At 35.4% G+C, this 13,809-nt stretch overlaps 1 protein-coding gene across 1 annotated transcript in view; it reads right to left on the bottom strand.

Moving 5' to 3' along the window:
- LOC115219083 (VPS10 domain-containing receptor SorCS3-like) overlaps window positions 1-13,809 on the bottom strand; it is a 722,157-nt gene that overhangs the window by 309,742 nt on the left and 398,606 nt on the right. The window contains exon 5 of the mRNA XM_029789149.2: window positions 6,628-6,698. Coding sequence (XP_029645009.1) covers window positions 6,628-6,698 — 71 coding nt within the window. The remainder of the gene's footprint in view (window positions 1-6,627; window positions 6,699-13,809) is intronic.

The following is a 13,809-nucleotide window of genomic DNA, read 5'->3' as shown; positions in this document are numbered from 1 at the left end:
AATCGTTCTTGTATCAGGATACAAGAAAGATTCTGCTAAGTGAACATTTAATCTTATGTACAGCAAACAAATAAAATATGTTTATTAAAACACACACTCCAACAGAATAAGCTGTGGTATATTGGACAGAAATAATAAATTCTCACACACAATCATATTCATAAGCACGTAAGATGTTTCTCCATTTTAAACTATTCTGTCAACTTCTTGTTCATACTATCATGTACACATTCATTGGATTAACACAGTCTTGATTTTTAGCATGATAATCTTCCATATTGTCATGTCATCTAAGTTACAAATGCAGACAGCAATTATTATCCATGCTATTACATGACACATTTAGTGGCCTAGTACAGCCATAACTTTTGGTGCAACTATTTGTCATACTGTCAGTAACTCTCTGACCTCATCAATAGCTTCAATCAACCAAAACTGAACCTCATCTGAGGCAATGTGAGCTGTAATTTCTCTATTAAAAAGCAGCAAATTATCAGAGTCGAGACAAATACAACATAATCCAGATATTTTCATGTCGCACTACTTTCAAAGATCACGAAATTCTGAAACCAGTCAAGTAATGTCAAATAAGTTTTTTTTTTTTAAATAAAGAAATAAATGTCAAATGATTTTTTTTTCAAGTGTGAAATGCATTTCAACAATTTTAATTCTGTGTGTGTGTGTTTGTGTGTGTGTGTGTGTGGTGTGTGTGTGTGTGTGTGTGTGTGTGTGTTCGCATGCATGTGTGCATGCACATGCAAAGTCTTGACTGACTGATTAAAGCATTTACTTCACAGTCATGAAATGCAAAGGGCTTCTGCTGAAGTGTTGAGCTGAACAAAGTCTTGTGAGTGTAACTTGGCAGCTGGAAATGCAGAAGCTCATAAGTGCATACTTAATAAAGCCATCTATACAAACATACCTATGTATATATAAATGAGCATGTATGTGGCTGTGTCGACTTATGTGTATATTTACACCATTCTGTTTTCTTATGTTATAACATAGGAGTTTTACAAATAGAAAATGGTAAAATCAATAACCAAACTGAAATAAACTCTGGGGTTGATATAATCAAACAGAAAAGCTATCTTGAGTCAAGTGAATTTATTGCATCTGTTAGTGGAAACTACTTTACATCTCACTACTCAGAATTACCTACAACAATCCTTCTCTGCAGTAACAATCTTCAGAGAAAAGTCTTGAGGGAAAGCTCTGAATAATACACAATTTTTTAGGGATCTGACCCTAACACTAACCATTTTTGTCTGAAGACAGTCTATGTGCATGGATCTTTGGATAATGAGATGTAAGGTGGCCTGAGCTAATATACACAATATGTGTGTGCTTGTCCATGTGTATGTGTGGAGAAATGTAAGGTGAATTAAAAAGAGTTTCCAGTAATGGTCATTTTGTACATCTGTGAAAATTAGACAGTGTAGTAAACCCATAGGTTTTCTCTTTTTGAAGCCAGGAAATGAAGTTATTCTGGCTGGTTTCATCACTAATACTTCTATAGAGGTTGGTTTACTTTATACTGTTGAGTGTGCGTGTGTGTGTGTGTGTGTGTGTGTGTGTGAGAGAGAGAGAGAGAGAGTGTGAGAATGGTGGTTAACAGCTGTTTACAGTGCAGACAAACCCTGACAAATAAACTGCTCTACCTAATTTTCATAATAGTACAATTGATGGCAACATGAATTAATTGAAGTGCTATACAGTGGGTAAAATAAGTAGATATGTATGGTAAAATTCCAAGGAAATGGATTTAGTAAACACTCTTCTTTCAGCTTTGCTAGAATATTGAAAGTAGTCACACTGATATTTTCTGGGAGAGAGAAACAGCCTGTCATTTAAGTGCAATCAACTTTTCATAAGGTGGTTAAATGAAAATTTATACCAATTATGTGTATGCACATGTGTGCATACGTGCATGTGTATGTGTGTGAGTGTGTGTGTGAGTGTGTGTGTGTGTTTGGAACCATATAGATTCCATTTCTCTCGCATATGTACATCATTCAAACACACTACATGTGTATCAAATTCAAACAACCTCCACAATAATGACAAAACTACATACTTATTCATTAACCCAATTTCATCTTCAAATAAAGAATACTTTAGTGAAAACTAAATAGATTTTGTTTATTTTTTTCTTTCTTCAAATTAAGTATAATAAGTGTGAATGAGCTTACAGATCAAACTCAGGATGGTTTTTGCTGTTTGACATAACATTTAGCAAGTAAGAATGCAACCATAAGATGTTATATTGACATGTCAGAAGGGAAGTTAAAAAAAAAGATTTTACAATCATGTTTCTTTTTTCAAGAACATTGTGAATGAAATACAACAAAGCTTTTAAGCTGGTCTTTAAAAGATAAAACTGGACTGTAACATCAAGTAGAGGATAATTGTAAAATAAAGGCTGTATAAAAATGGCAGTACCAGATATATCCTAAGGACTGCAGAATATAGGATATATTCAAATGCTATGCTTGAAGTGTTTCTGCAAATGCAGACAAGTGCATAGGTTCATTTTACTTAACTGAACACAACCACCTTAAATTAAATACTGTACATATGCAGATGTAAACTGGTAAGTTTTGGATATGTGCACATTATCTTTGTTATAATCTCTAATCATACAGTTTGTCTTTCTAACAATTTGTTAATAGAACAATTTTTTTTTTGACTAAGGAATTATGCAGATATATTTTTATTCTCATTCTTATTCCTTTTCATAATTCTTTTATTAGAAATAACAAGTTGCTTTCATAAGGAAGTTAAACCATTTATCTAATCTACCAATTGTCGCTTTTTTACCATTTCCGAAAGTTCTTTGAATACACCAAACTATGTTATGTGTGAGTGTGTGTAACATGTGTGTGTATCATGTTTTGTGTGAGTTATGTCTGTGTGTGTATACACACATACACAGACATAACAGGAAGATTAAAAAGAAGTGGTAAATGGATATCTCAAGAGGATAAAACTCATACAGGCAAAATACTGGAAAAAGAGTTGAAATGCTGTGACAGATAAGATCTGTTCAATCCATTCAAGCATGGGGAAAACGTTAAATATATGATAGATAAAGATGTAGATGGATAGACAGAGAGAGAGAGAGAGAGAGAGAGAGAGAGAGAGAGAAAGAGAGAGAGATACATACAATCAGACAGACAGACAGTCATTTATATTATAGCATGAAACATGAACTTACAATGTATTATCACTAATATTAATTTATATAGATTCACTCTGTTATATTTATTGATTATTTTAATGTTTGTGTTAACAGCTATCAGGTAATCCCATAAGTAATGGCTGGAATCTGATATCTACAAGTGAGATAATTTCACTGTTTCCAAATACCTGAATGACAACAGTACATATTACCATGACGTCATGCAGTTGCCAAGAAGAGATTCATGTCATTACAATATGAATTATCCAATTCACTTATTACTTTGACCCTCCTAAATATGAACATGTCCAAGGGCATTTAAGGCAGGAAAAGCAATGTGACAGAAGCCATGCAAAATATTCATGGTATTTATAGTGAGGAATACTTAAACAAAAGAAGTAGTGAAAGATAGTTCGAAGAATTTCATCTTAAAGGGTACTCCATGGACAGGTCATCCTCTTCAGTTTAATGAAAACCTGCTTTTGTCAGAATTTGAGTGAAGTAGCACTGTGATGGTTGAAGAATTAGCCTAGGAGTTGAATTCAAGTAACTGAATAATTCACTGGCATCTGTATTGGCTTGAAGAAGTGGCTAAACTTGTAAAATGGTTTTCTAAGAATCTGACAGAAAACAATCACAAGAATTTTAAGCAATGCAGACAGTGGTTTTGCAACCAGTTAAGAAGACAATTACAGCAGAGTTTGGTACAATGTGTTTATTTATTATGGTAGTTTTGACTTTAAGAGTCCCTCCTAGCATGAGGCATTTATGTATAGTAATACCCTTAATGTAAGTATATATATATGTGTGTGTGTGTGTGTGTGTATCTATATGCAATTCTTAAGAATCAAGACACATAAACAAGACACCAGAAATGGTTAGGTATGATCACATAGCCAAGAAATGGACATAGTCTGAACATAGCCATTTAAAATTGCCTATTTAAAATTTTACCTGGTGATGGTGGGTTGTATATTATGATATTATCTTTTACAATTACATTAAATAAAATTCTACTGAAACAGCTGTTCTAAATTTTAAATGCCATCTATGTTTACTTTGTGCGTGTGTGTGTGTGTGCACACGTGTTCATGGGCATGTGCATACATGCATGCATATAGCCATCTATGTATGATACCTAATGTATAGAGATACCTCAAAGTTCTAGTTACTGCAGTAGTCATCCTCAGATAATATCTCTTGTAGACATACTGTGTTACAAAAACAATATGCATCAGAGGTAGATGAAAAATACCTCTGATGTAGTGTCCAATGAAAATACTACAGGCATTTCATTCCTTTTAGGCCTTTTCAATGACAGGTGCTTGCGGCACATGACTGGACAATTAATCATCATCTACCCATATAAGAAACGTACCCATATAAGAAACGTACCCATATAAGAAACGTACCCATATAAGAAACAGTCACTAATGTAGTGAATAGCCACTTGGCTGAATAAAAGTCTGAGTTGTGCATCTGAGGCAGTATTAAATGAAAATAGGCATCTATGTATCATAATTAATGCATAGACACCATTGATAGACTAATTTATATGTGTGCATGTATGCGTGTGTGTGTATCTGCATACATACATATATGTAAACAAGTGTATACTCAAATAACTTTTAGCTCACTCATACTTGCATACCTATGTATACATATATATATATATATACACACATACATATATTCACATGCACACATTACGTACACATATGCACATACATACACATACATATGTACATACATATACATGCATGCATACATACTTAGACATTATTATGGCAGCTAAGAAGATGAATCACAGCATCAGTCTCGATAGAAAGATGAGGTTAACTAGTTCAATAATTGTAACAATAGCAGTAATAACTGTTGATAGACAGAGGTGTAATAAAAGATAGCAGAATATATAGAAAGATAATCACAGTATTTAGAGTGCCACATGCCTGAAGCAGAAATTCAGAGATTATATTTACCATACACAAACAAAAGGGATGTACAGGAATTAGGAAGTCATTAAAGAAATATCTAGTGCAGGATTATAGAACTAACTACAAAAGAATAATGGCAGGTGAAAAATGAATTGATATATGACTGAAAATAGATAGAAAACATAGTAAACATCGACCTTCTCCTAACAAGCATCTGTCTTCTGTTTTAATGGAGGTTAAAAAGTGCAGTAGAGAAAATGAAGTTATAGACCGTGTGATGAAGGCTGAGGAAGAGAATGAGCAACATAACAAAGATTAAGTAATAATTATAATACTAATGGCGATGTTGAGTTGTTGAGTTAACATCAATAACATTAACTACAAAAGCAATGATAATTCTTTCTAATATAGGCACAAAGCCTGAAATTTGGGGGAGAGGTTAGTCATTTAAATTGGATCTAGTTTTTCATTTCATTGGCCATGGGCAGATGAAATGTAGAGATGGCCTTGTGATTTGCTTGAAAAACTTAATGAGATGCAGCTAAATATCATCATCATCATCATCATCATCGTTTAAAAGTCCGCTTTCCATACTAGCATGGGTTGGACGATTTTGACTGAGGGCTGGCGAACCAGACAGCTGCACCAGGCTCTAATCTTGATCTGGCAGAGTTTCTACAGTTGGATGCCCTTCCTAATGCCAACCACTCCGAGAGTGTAGTGGGTGCTTTTACGTGCCACCGGCACGGGGCCAGTCAGGTGGTACTGGCAACGACCATGCTAGAATCTTTTTACACATGCCACCGACACAGGTGCCAGTAAGGCGATCCTGGTAATGATCATGCTCGAATGGTGCCTTTTACATGCCACTCTTTTTTTTCATTCTTTTTTTCATTTGTTTCAGTCATTTGACTGCGGCCATACTGGAGCACCACCTTTAGTCAAGCAAATCGATCACAGGACTTATTCTTTTGTAAGCCTAGTACTTATTCTATCGGTTTCTTTTGCTGAACCACTAAATTACGGGGATGTAAACACACCCGCATCAGTTGTCAAGTGATGTTGGAGGGGGGGAGCAAACACTCTGTGTTCAAATCCTATAAAAATCAAAAGTCCCCTTGGCCTTTCATCCTTTAAGAGACGTTAAAAAGGTACCAGTCCAAGGTAGTGGGTTGGTGGAACATTGGACCAGATAGCTTACTGTGTTTATTCCAGCTGTTTTCATTCTGAATTCAAATCCTGCCAGGACCTTCCTGAATGCTAGACTTTATTCAACACTCCAGATTAATACCACCACCTAGTAGTTCCATATGTGCCTTTAGTGGAGTCCACTCTGTTGCAAGAATTTTGGACCAAGTTTCCAGTTTAAGGACACTCTCCTACTGCCCTTCCATCAGTCTTGAATACTCTATAACACATTTTGAACATTGCCTTCACTTCTGACTTAAAAATACGAAATAAAAAATTCAAGGAAATAAGAATATTATTTTAAAATAAAAATGATTTACTTACCAAAAGAATCTTGGAGTGACAAACTTATGTAATAATGTCCAGTTTAATCCAAAGTTTAATGAACAATAAAGCTGGAAATAAAACAGGTCATAGTAGTAATAACAATAATAAAATGATGATGATGATGATGATGATGATAATGTTGATGATGATGATGTCGGTGGTGGTGGTGGTAGTGGTGGTGGTGGTGATGGTGTGGTGGTGGTGGTGGTGGTGGTGGTGATGATGATGATGATGATGATGATGATGATGATGATGATGATGTTGATGATGATGATGATGACAACAACAACGACGACGAAGATAATTATCCTTTCTATTATAGGCCTGAATTTCTGGGGGAGGGAGCTAGTTGATTTTGCAACCACATGAGTGGCTCTTATTTTATTGAGCTTAAAAGGATGAAAGACAAAGTTGACCTCAGTGGAATTTGAACCCAGAATGTAAATGCAGATTAAATACCCATAAGCATTCTGTCCGTTGTGCTAACAAATAATAATGAACTGCAGTGGAGGGAGCCAATTAGATGAGGAATTGCTTGAATTACAAAGATGGATAGTTGATTTGATGAATGCTCATGAAAAATCCCAATGAATATGAAAAGGGTTGATAGGACTATGATATATGAAATTATAAAAAAGATGAATACAGTTATACCACATATTCAGATAGGGGACGTAATGCAAGGAATCTTATCCAAGCTATTGCTGTATTTGTTGAGGAGAAATTACAACTGACTGAAACAGGGTAAGGCAAAAAAGAACCATGATGTAAGTGATGCATAGGAAATGACATAATGTGGTCAAGACAAGATTTAAGTAAAATTGAGCAATGGCTTATAGGGAGAAAGGGAAAATGGGGAAAAGGCTGATCAGGAGACATCAGACAAGAAACAAACTATGGAACAATGGATTTTATACATTGATGGAACAATTAAAACAAGATTTTGATGTAAAGCCAGAAGATAAGAAGATGTGTGAACAGAAATAAAAAGTTTGAGAAGAATATATTATTCCAAATAACTTAAAAACAATTCTCCTACATTTTTGAATGAGACTGTGGGACGGATGCTGTTCCTAATGCTCACCAGGCCAGAGTGTTCTGGAATGAGGAAATGCCAGAAAAGATACTAAGTGGATATAAATCATCAAGACAGAATTGTGAGGAGGAAATAGACAAAGAAATCTTACTGTGAAGTGAAGGATCAAGTGGCTAAGGAACCAAACTGGCAAATTCCCAGCCCAGATGGGATCCATCAGTTTTGGTTGAAGATATGCAATGCAGTTCATGAATGACTCACAATTGCCCCGTTCATAAGGCTAGGAAAGTTTTGCAATATTTTGAGTGCAATAATATAGTGGTTACTGAGTGGCCTCTGCAGAGCCCAGATTTGAATCCAATAGAAAATTTATGGAATTATGTTTCTAAAAGAGTTCATGCTAAAAAACTAACAAATTTGCTCCAATTATATAATTTTATCGAAGAAATATGGCAGAACAGGCCAACCGATTTTTGCGTGCATTTGTCAAATTTCATGTTCCCACCATTGTAAAGCCGTAATTGAAAATAATGGCTCTGGGACTAATAATACATTTTTGTTTATTGATCATTTGTGCCATAAATTTTCAATTTAAACAAAATAATTTGTTACAGTCTTAAATTTATTTTGCTGACAAGTTTTAATCATTTGAATTAATTGTGAATTAAAATTATTTGAATTGTAGAAGGATTTATAACACCTGTATCATTTGAAAGAGCAAAAAAATTCTACTTAAACTGTAAAAAGTAAAATAATCTCATATAGTTTTATTTGAAAAAAATTAATGAAGGAATAGAACTGTCATCATTGGTCTTTCACTTATTTTGGCCAGAGTGTAAATATATATATATGGAGTGGCTGTGTGGTAAGTAGCTTGTTTACCAACCACATGGTTCCGGGTTCAGTCCTAATGCATGGCACCTTGGGCAAGTGTCTTCTACTATAGCCTCGGGCTGACCAAAGCCTTGTGAGTGGATTTGGTAGACGGAAACTGAAAGAAGCCCGTCGTATATATATATATGCGTGTGTGTGTTTGTGTGTCTGTGTTTGTCCCCCTAGCATTGCTTGACAACTGATGCTGGTGTGTTTATGTCCCTGTTACTTAGCAGTTCGGCAAAAGAGACCGATAGAATAAGCACTGGGCTTACAAAAGAATAAATCCCGGGGTTGAGTTGCTCAATTAAAGGCGGTGCTCCAGCATGGCCGCAGTCAAATGACTGAAACAAGTAAAAGAGTAAAAGAGATATATACTCAAAATAAGTAACAAGGATATCCAACATGGATGTTTTTTATGTGGCACCAGCACACACAGGGTCATGAAGTAACTTGCAAGACGAAGACTTCTCAGCTGAGAGAGGGAGTGGAACTGATAGAAGTGGCTTTATGCCATGCTTGGGATTAGAGTATAAAAGAATAACAGAAATAGCCCTCTTACTAACAGAGAAGATACTTGGGTATCTCAGTAGGACAAGGAAGGAGAGGAAGATGGGAGGGAGTTAGGGAGAGAGAGAGATATATAGAGAGACAATCAGAGTAAGAGAGAGAGAGAGAGATGGCCCACCCACAGGGAACAATGGGTGGAGGAGTATAAGTAGTAAAGAGAGAATATAGGGGATGTTCCATAAGAGTGGGAGGGGAGCCGATTAGAGATAGAAAGTGATGTTGAAAGGAGTGGTGTAGAGGGGATATAGTAGATGTTAGCAGGTGGTGCTGAGAGGAATTGGAATTGGCTGGGATGGAGTATGGTAGATATGTAAGATCATGGAGAGTGTGTGGATAGGTACATGAGGGACAGTGGAGGGCGGGGGCTGCATTAAGTGATGGGGGTATGGGGAAGATGGTTTGCGAGGAGGGGGAATTGACAGAGCACAGAAATATGTGTGCAAGGGGGAGGGGTGCTGGCTGTGGATGACATGCCTGTATGTATGGATGGTCATGGTTTTACTTAGCTTGATGCAACATCTCAGGCACAGCCCCAGTGAAGATCATTTCTCAACACTTCTTGCCACATCTTCCTGGGTCTACCCCTTCCACAGTTTCCCTCCTCTCTTAGAGATTGGCGCTTCTATATTCAGCTGTCCTCATCAATATGCTTCACAAGACCACACCAGTGTGGTCTTCTCTCTTGCACACAACATTTGATGCCTCTTATATCCTATTTTTCTCTTAAATCACTTACACTTTGTTGTATGTGCACACTGATTTACCCATCCATCTGATCATATGCATATATACATACAAATACACATACATGCAAACACACACACATATATTATTCTTAAACAAGAATGTTGTTGACAGCAGCTTCAAAGTTTTGGTCAGTAAGCCATCATCAAATGGTTTAGCTGACCAAAACTTCAAATTCACTGTCAACAACATTCTTGTGTAAAAATAATAAATTTGTATGCTACAAATGTAGCCCATCAGATTAATGTAAAATTATTATTATAAGTGAGCATAAAAACAAACATTAATACATACACACACACATACAGATACACACGCACATACATATAACAAATACAAATATACATGAACACACAATATATATATATATATATATATATATATATATATATATATATATTTTTAATATATAGTAGTTTTAGCTCTAATTTAATATAATATATATATATATATATGTAAGTATGTATGTATGTATGTATGTATGTATACAAAAACATATAGATGTGTACGTGTATACATCTATACACATACATATATACATGGGTTGGACAAAATAATGGAAATAACTACATTCATAGCATCATAATTTTGAAATATCTATAAAACCGTCAAAAGCTTGTTTATTTTTGTGTTTTTTGATTTATTATTAGTGTTGCTTAATATGTTTTGCTAAAATTGCTGTTTCTTTTCAGATATCACCAGAGAAAGGTAATTAAAATTCATTAAAATGACAAATCTATCAGACTTTCAAATTGTTGGTGCTTGTATGGCAGGCACTAGTGTAATGAAAAAAGTCGAAATGTTTGGTGTATCAAGAAGTACTGTCTCAAAAGTAATGACAGCCTTCGAGAAAGATAGAAAAACCTCCTCGTCAAAACAAAATTCCGGCAGAAAACCAAAACTTCCAGATAGGGACTGTCGGACTCATACACAAATTTTTAGAAAGGATCACAAAAGTACAACTCCCAAAATTACTGCAGAGCTTAATGATCACCTCAAGAACGCAGTTTCCACAAAAAGCTGTTCACCAGGAGCTGCACAAAGCTGGATTTAATGGGATGGCTGCAATCAGAAAACCACTACTTTCAAAAACAAACGTTGCAAAGCATTTAAAATGGAGTAAAAACCTACAGAATTGGTCCATGGAGCAGTTGAAGAATGTCATTTTCTCAGACAAGTCATCTTTGATCTTATTTCTGACCACCAGCCGAGTATACATGTGGAGACAGCCGAAAGAAGCATTTGACTCAGACTGCCTTCTTCCAACTGTTAAACATGGAAGAGGATCTGTGAAGACCTGGGGGGATATATCTTGAAAATCTACTCACCTAATAGTTTCCCTTTATGGCAGAATTAATAGTCAAGACTATTCAAGCATTTTATCTAATCAAATTCATCCTATGGTTGCGGAACTGTTTCCAAAAGGAAACTCAATCTTTCAGGATGATAATGCACCAATTCACACAGCTAAAGTTGTTACTGAATGGCACAAGAAATATTTGAGTGAAGTTGAACATCTTATCTGGCCACCACAGTCCCCAGATCTCAATATTATTGAACATTTATGGTGCATTTTAGAAAAACAAGTAAGGAGTCGATATCCTCCACCATCATCACTACATGAACTGGAGACTGTTTTAGCTGAAGAATGGACAAAAATTCCTATGGAAACAATTCAAACTTTGTATGAGTCCATACCTCATAGAATTCATGTTGTAATTACTTCCAAAAGCAGTTCTATCCCATATTAAAATAAATTTGTTTGAAATTTTAAGGTGTTTCCATTATTTTGTCCAACCCCTGTACATGTACTTACTAAGAATGGCATTTGATCAGTTAGCATGTCATTTTTGAATGTTGATGATGATGATGGTTGTGGTGGTGGTGGCATTGTTAGTAATAGTAGTAGTAGTAGTAGTAGTAGTAGTAGTAGTAGTTGATAAAAAATTAAACAAGACAGCCCAGGGAAAGATTGACACAAAACTTTTCTAGTATCTCCTGGATATTTTTGCCAATATGTCAGACCATGCTGTCAGTGGAGAACTGTCACAAATACAAAGTTAAACACACACACATGAGCACACACACACGCATACACATATATGCATATATATTTAAATGTACTTTTATTTATTTGCATATATGTATATGTGTGTGTATATGCATATATACATGTATATACATATGTGTGTGTGTGTGTGTGTATATATATATATATATGTATCTGTGTGTACACATGCATATTTGCATATACACACATATATATCATAAATGTGTTTGTCACATATACAAATGTACATACATGCATGCATATATATAGAGAGAAAGACACACATATATGTATATATGTGTATGTAAGCATACACATACATTCATACACATATATCCATACACATACATTCATCTATATATGTATATATATATCAGAATTTTCAGAAGGAAGTAAGGGGTGGTGGTAGTGAAGGAATGTTCTAGTTGAAATGATGAAGTGAACTGTATCTGAAAGATACCGGCAGTAGTAGAGATAGTAATAAGGTGGAAAACAGACATGTAAGTTTTGAGGTTTTCAACAGTTGTAGTAATGTACTACTATTACTACTACCACTACTATAGCTAGCAGTAGTACAACCATTGCCATCACCACCATTAACTCTACTGCTGTTGATGCAACAATGACAAGAACTGGAGCAACAACAGAAATCAGAGGCATAGACAGAGATCTTTTGTTTTGGTTATTTATTTTTGTCTACATCCAGTGGCAGACATGCAATAAGCCAGATAAACAAACAATAAACAAAACAGAATGACAGATGGGCAGACTGACAAGCAGGCAGACAGAGAGACACAGACAGAGAGACAGATTCTCAAAGAAAGGTAGATTGTGGGGTGGCTCACAAATATTTATTCACCTGTAGCTGCTGCAAAGATAACCAACATGCAGTTGTTTACCCTGCTAGAAGTAGCAGACAAATCTCTCCAAAATCACACTTTACTGTTTTTAAAAGAATAAAAATACATATGACCATGTAGTTGTGGCTATAAAAGATGATGGGATGGTCATGACTGAAATGTCATGAGTAAGCTCTAACAAGACTTGAGACGAAACAACAACAGGAAATCTAATTAGAATTAGTTGCTGAAAACAAACTTGGAAAATGCATTTCATATCCAAGTATTCAATTTTCATGCTCAGAAGATGTGATGTAGTCATCCATTCCATGCAATAACACAGGACATTTTATTATTTTCAGTATCCATTGTATAAACTACGCAATAACAAGAAAGATTGCAATTGTTTATAAAGTTTTAGTGTTGATGAATAGGTGCTGCTTTTTAATTAACTATATTTAAAGCTATGGTGAATTCATTTAGTGGGACATAAACTATTTTAACCAGTTGGTAATTAAAAATTCCTCATTAAACAGAAATGGAAATTATCCTCCTCCTCCTGATCATCATTTAATGTATATATCCTATGCAAACATGGGTTGGATGGTTCAACAGGATCTGACTAGCCTAAGCTCTGTATTAGTCTCTAATGTCTATTTTGGGTTCTGGTAAGGTTTCTACAGTTGAATATTTTGCTGATGTCAACCACTTTTCTTAGTAAATCGAGAACATTTTTCTGGCACCTGCAGTAGTGATGTCACCAAATAACTCACAAGACAAGTCCTCTTTACAAAGTGTGTGGGGAAGTGCAGTATTGAGGGAGGTGATTTTTGCTAGGTATAGGGAGGCTAAAGTAGGAAAGAGGGACAGGAACAAGTGTCTTGCTGTAAAAGAGATACATGGCTACCCCTGTAGGAAAGAGAGAAATGATGGTGAATATGATGTATCAGGGTGTACTTGCAGAGTACAAGAAGTTGGACAGAAACAGAATAGGGCAAGGAATCAAGGAAGGCTAAGTGGGGAGGTAGGTTTGTGATAATGTGAAAGGAAAGAAAGAAACAGACAGT

Source organism: Octopus sinensis, linkage group LG14, assembly GCF_006345805.1.
Source record: "Octopus sinensis linkage group LG14, ASM634580v1, whole genome shotgun sequence".
NCBI classification, from domain to species: Eukaryota; Metazoa; Mollusca; class Cephalopoda; order Octopoda; family Octopodidae; genus Octopus; species Octopus sinensis.
The sequence above is the reverse complement of the archived record's forward strand: the minus strand, read 5'-3'. Positions and strand labels throughout refer to the sequence as shown.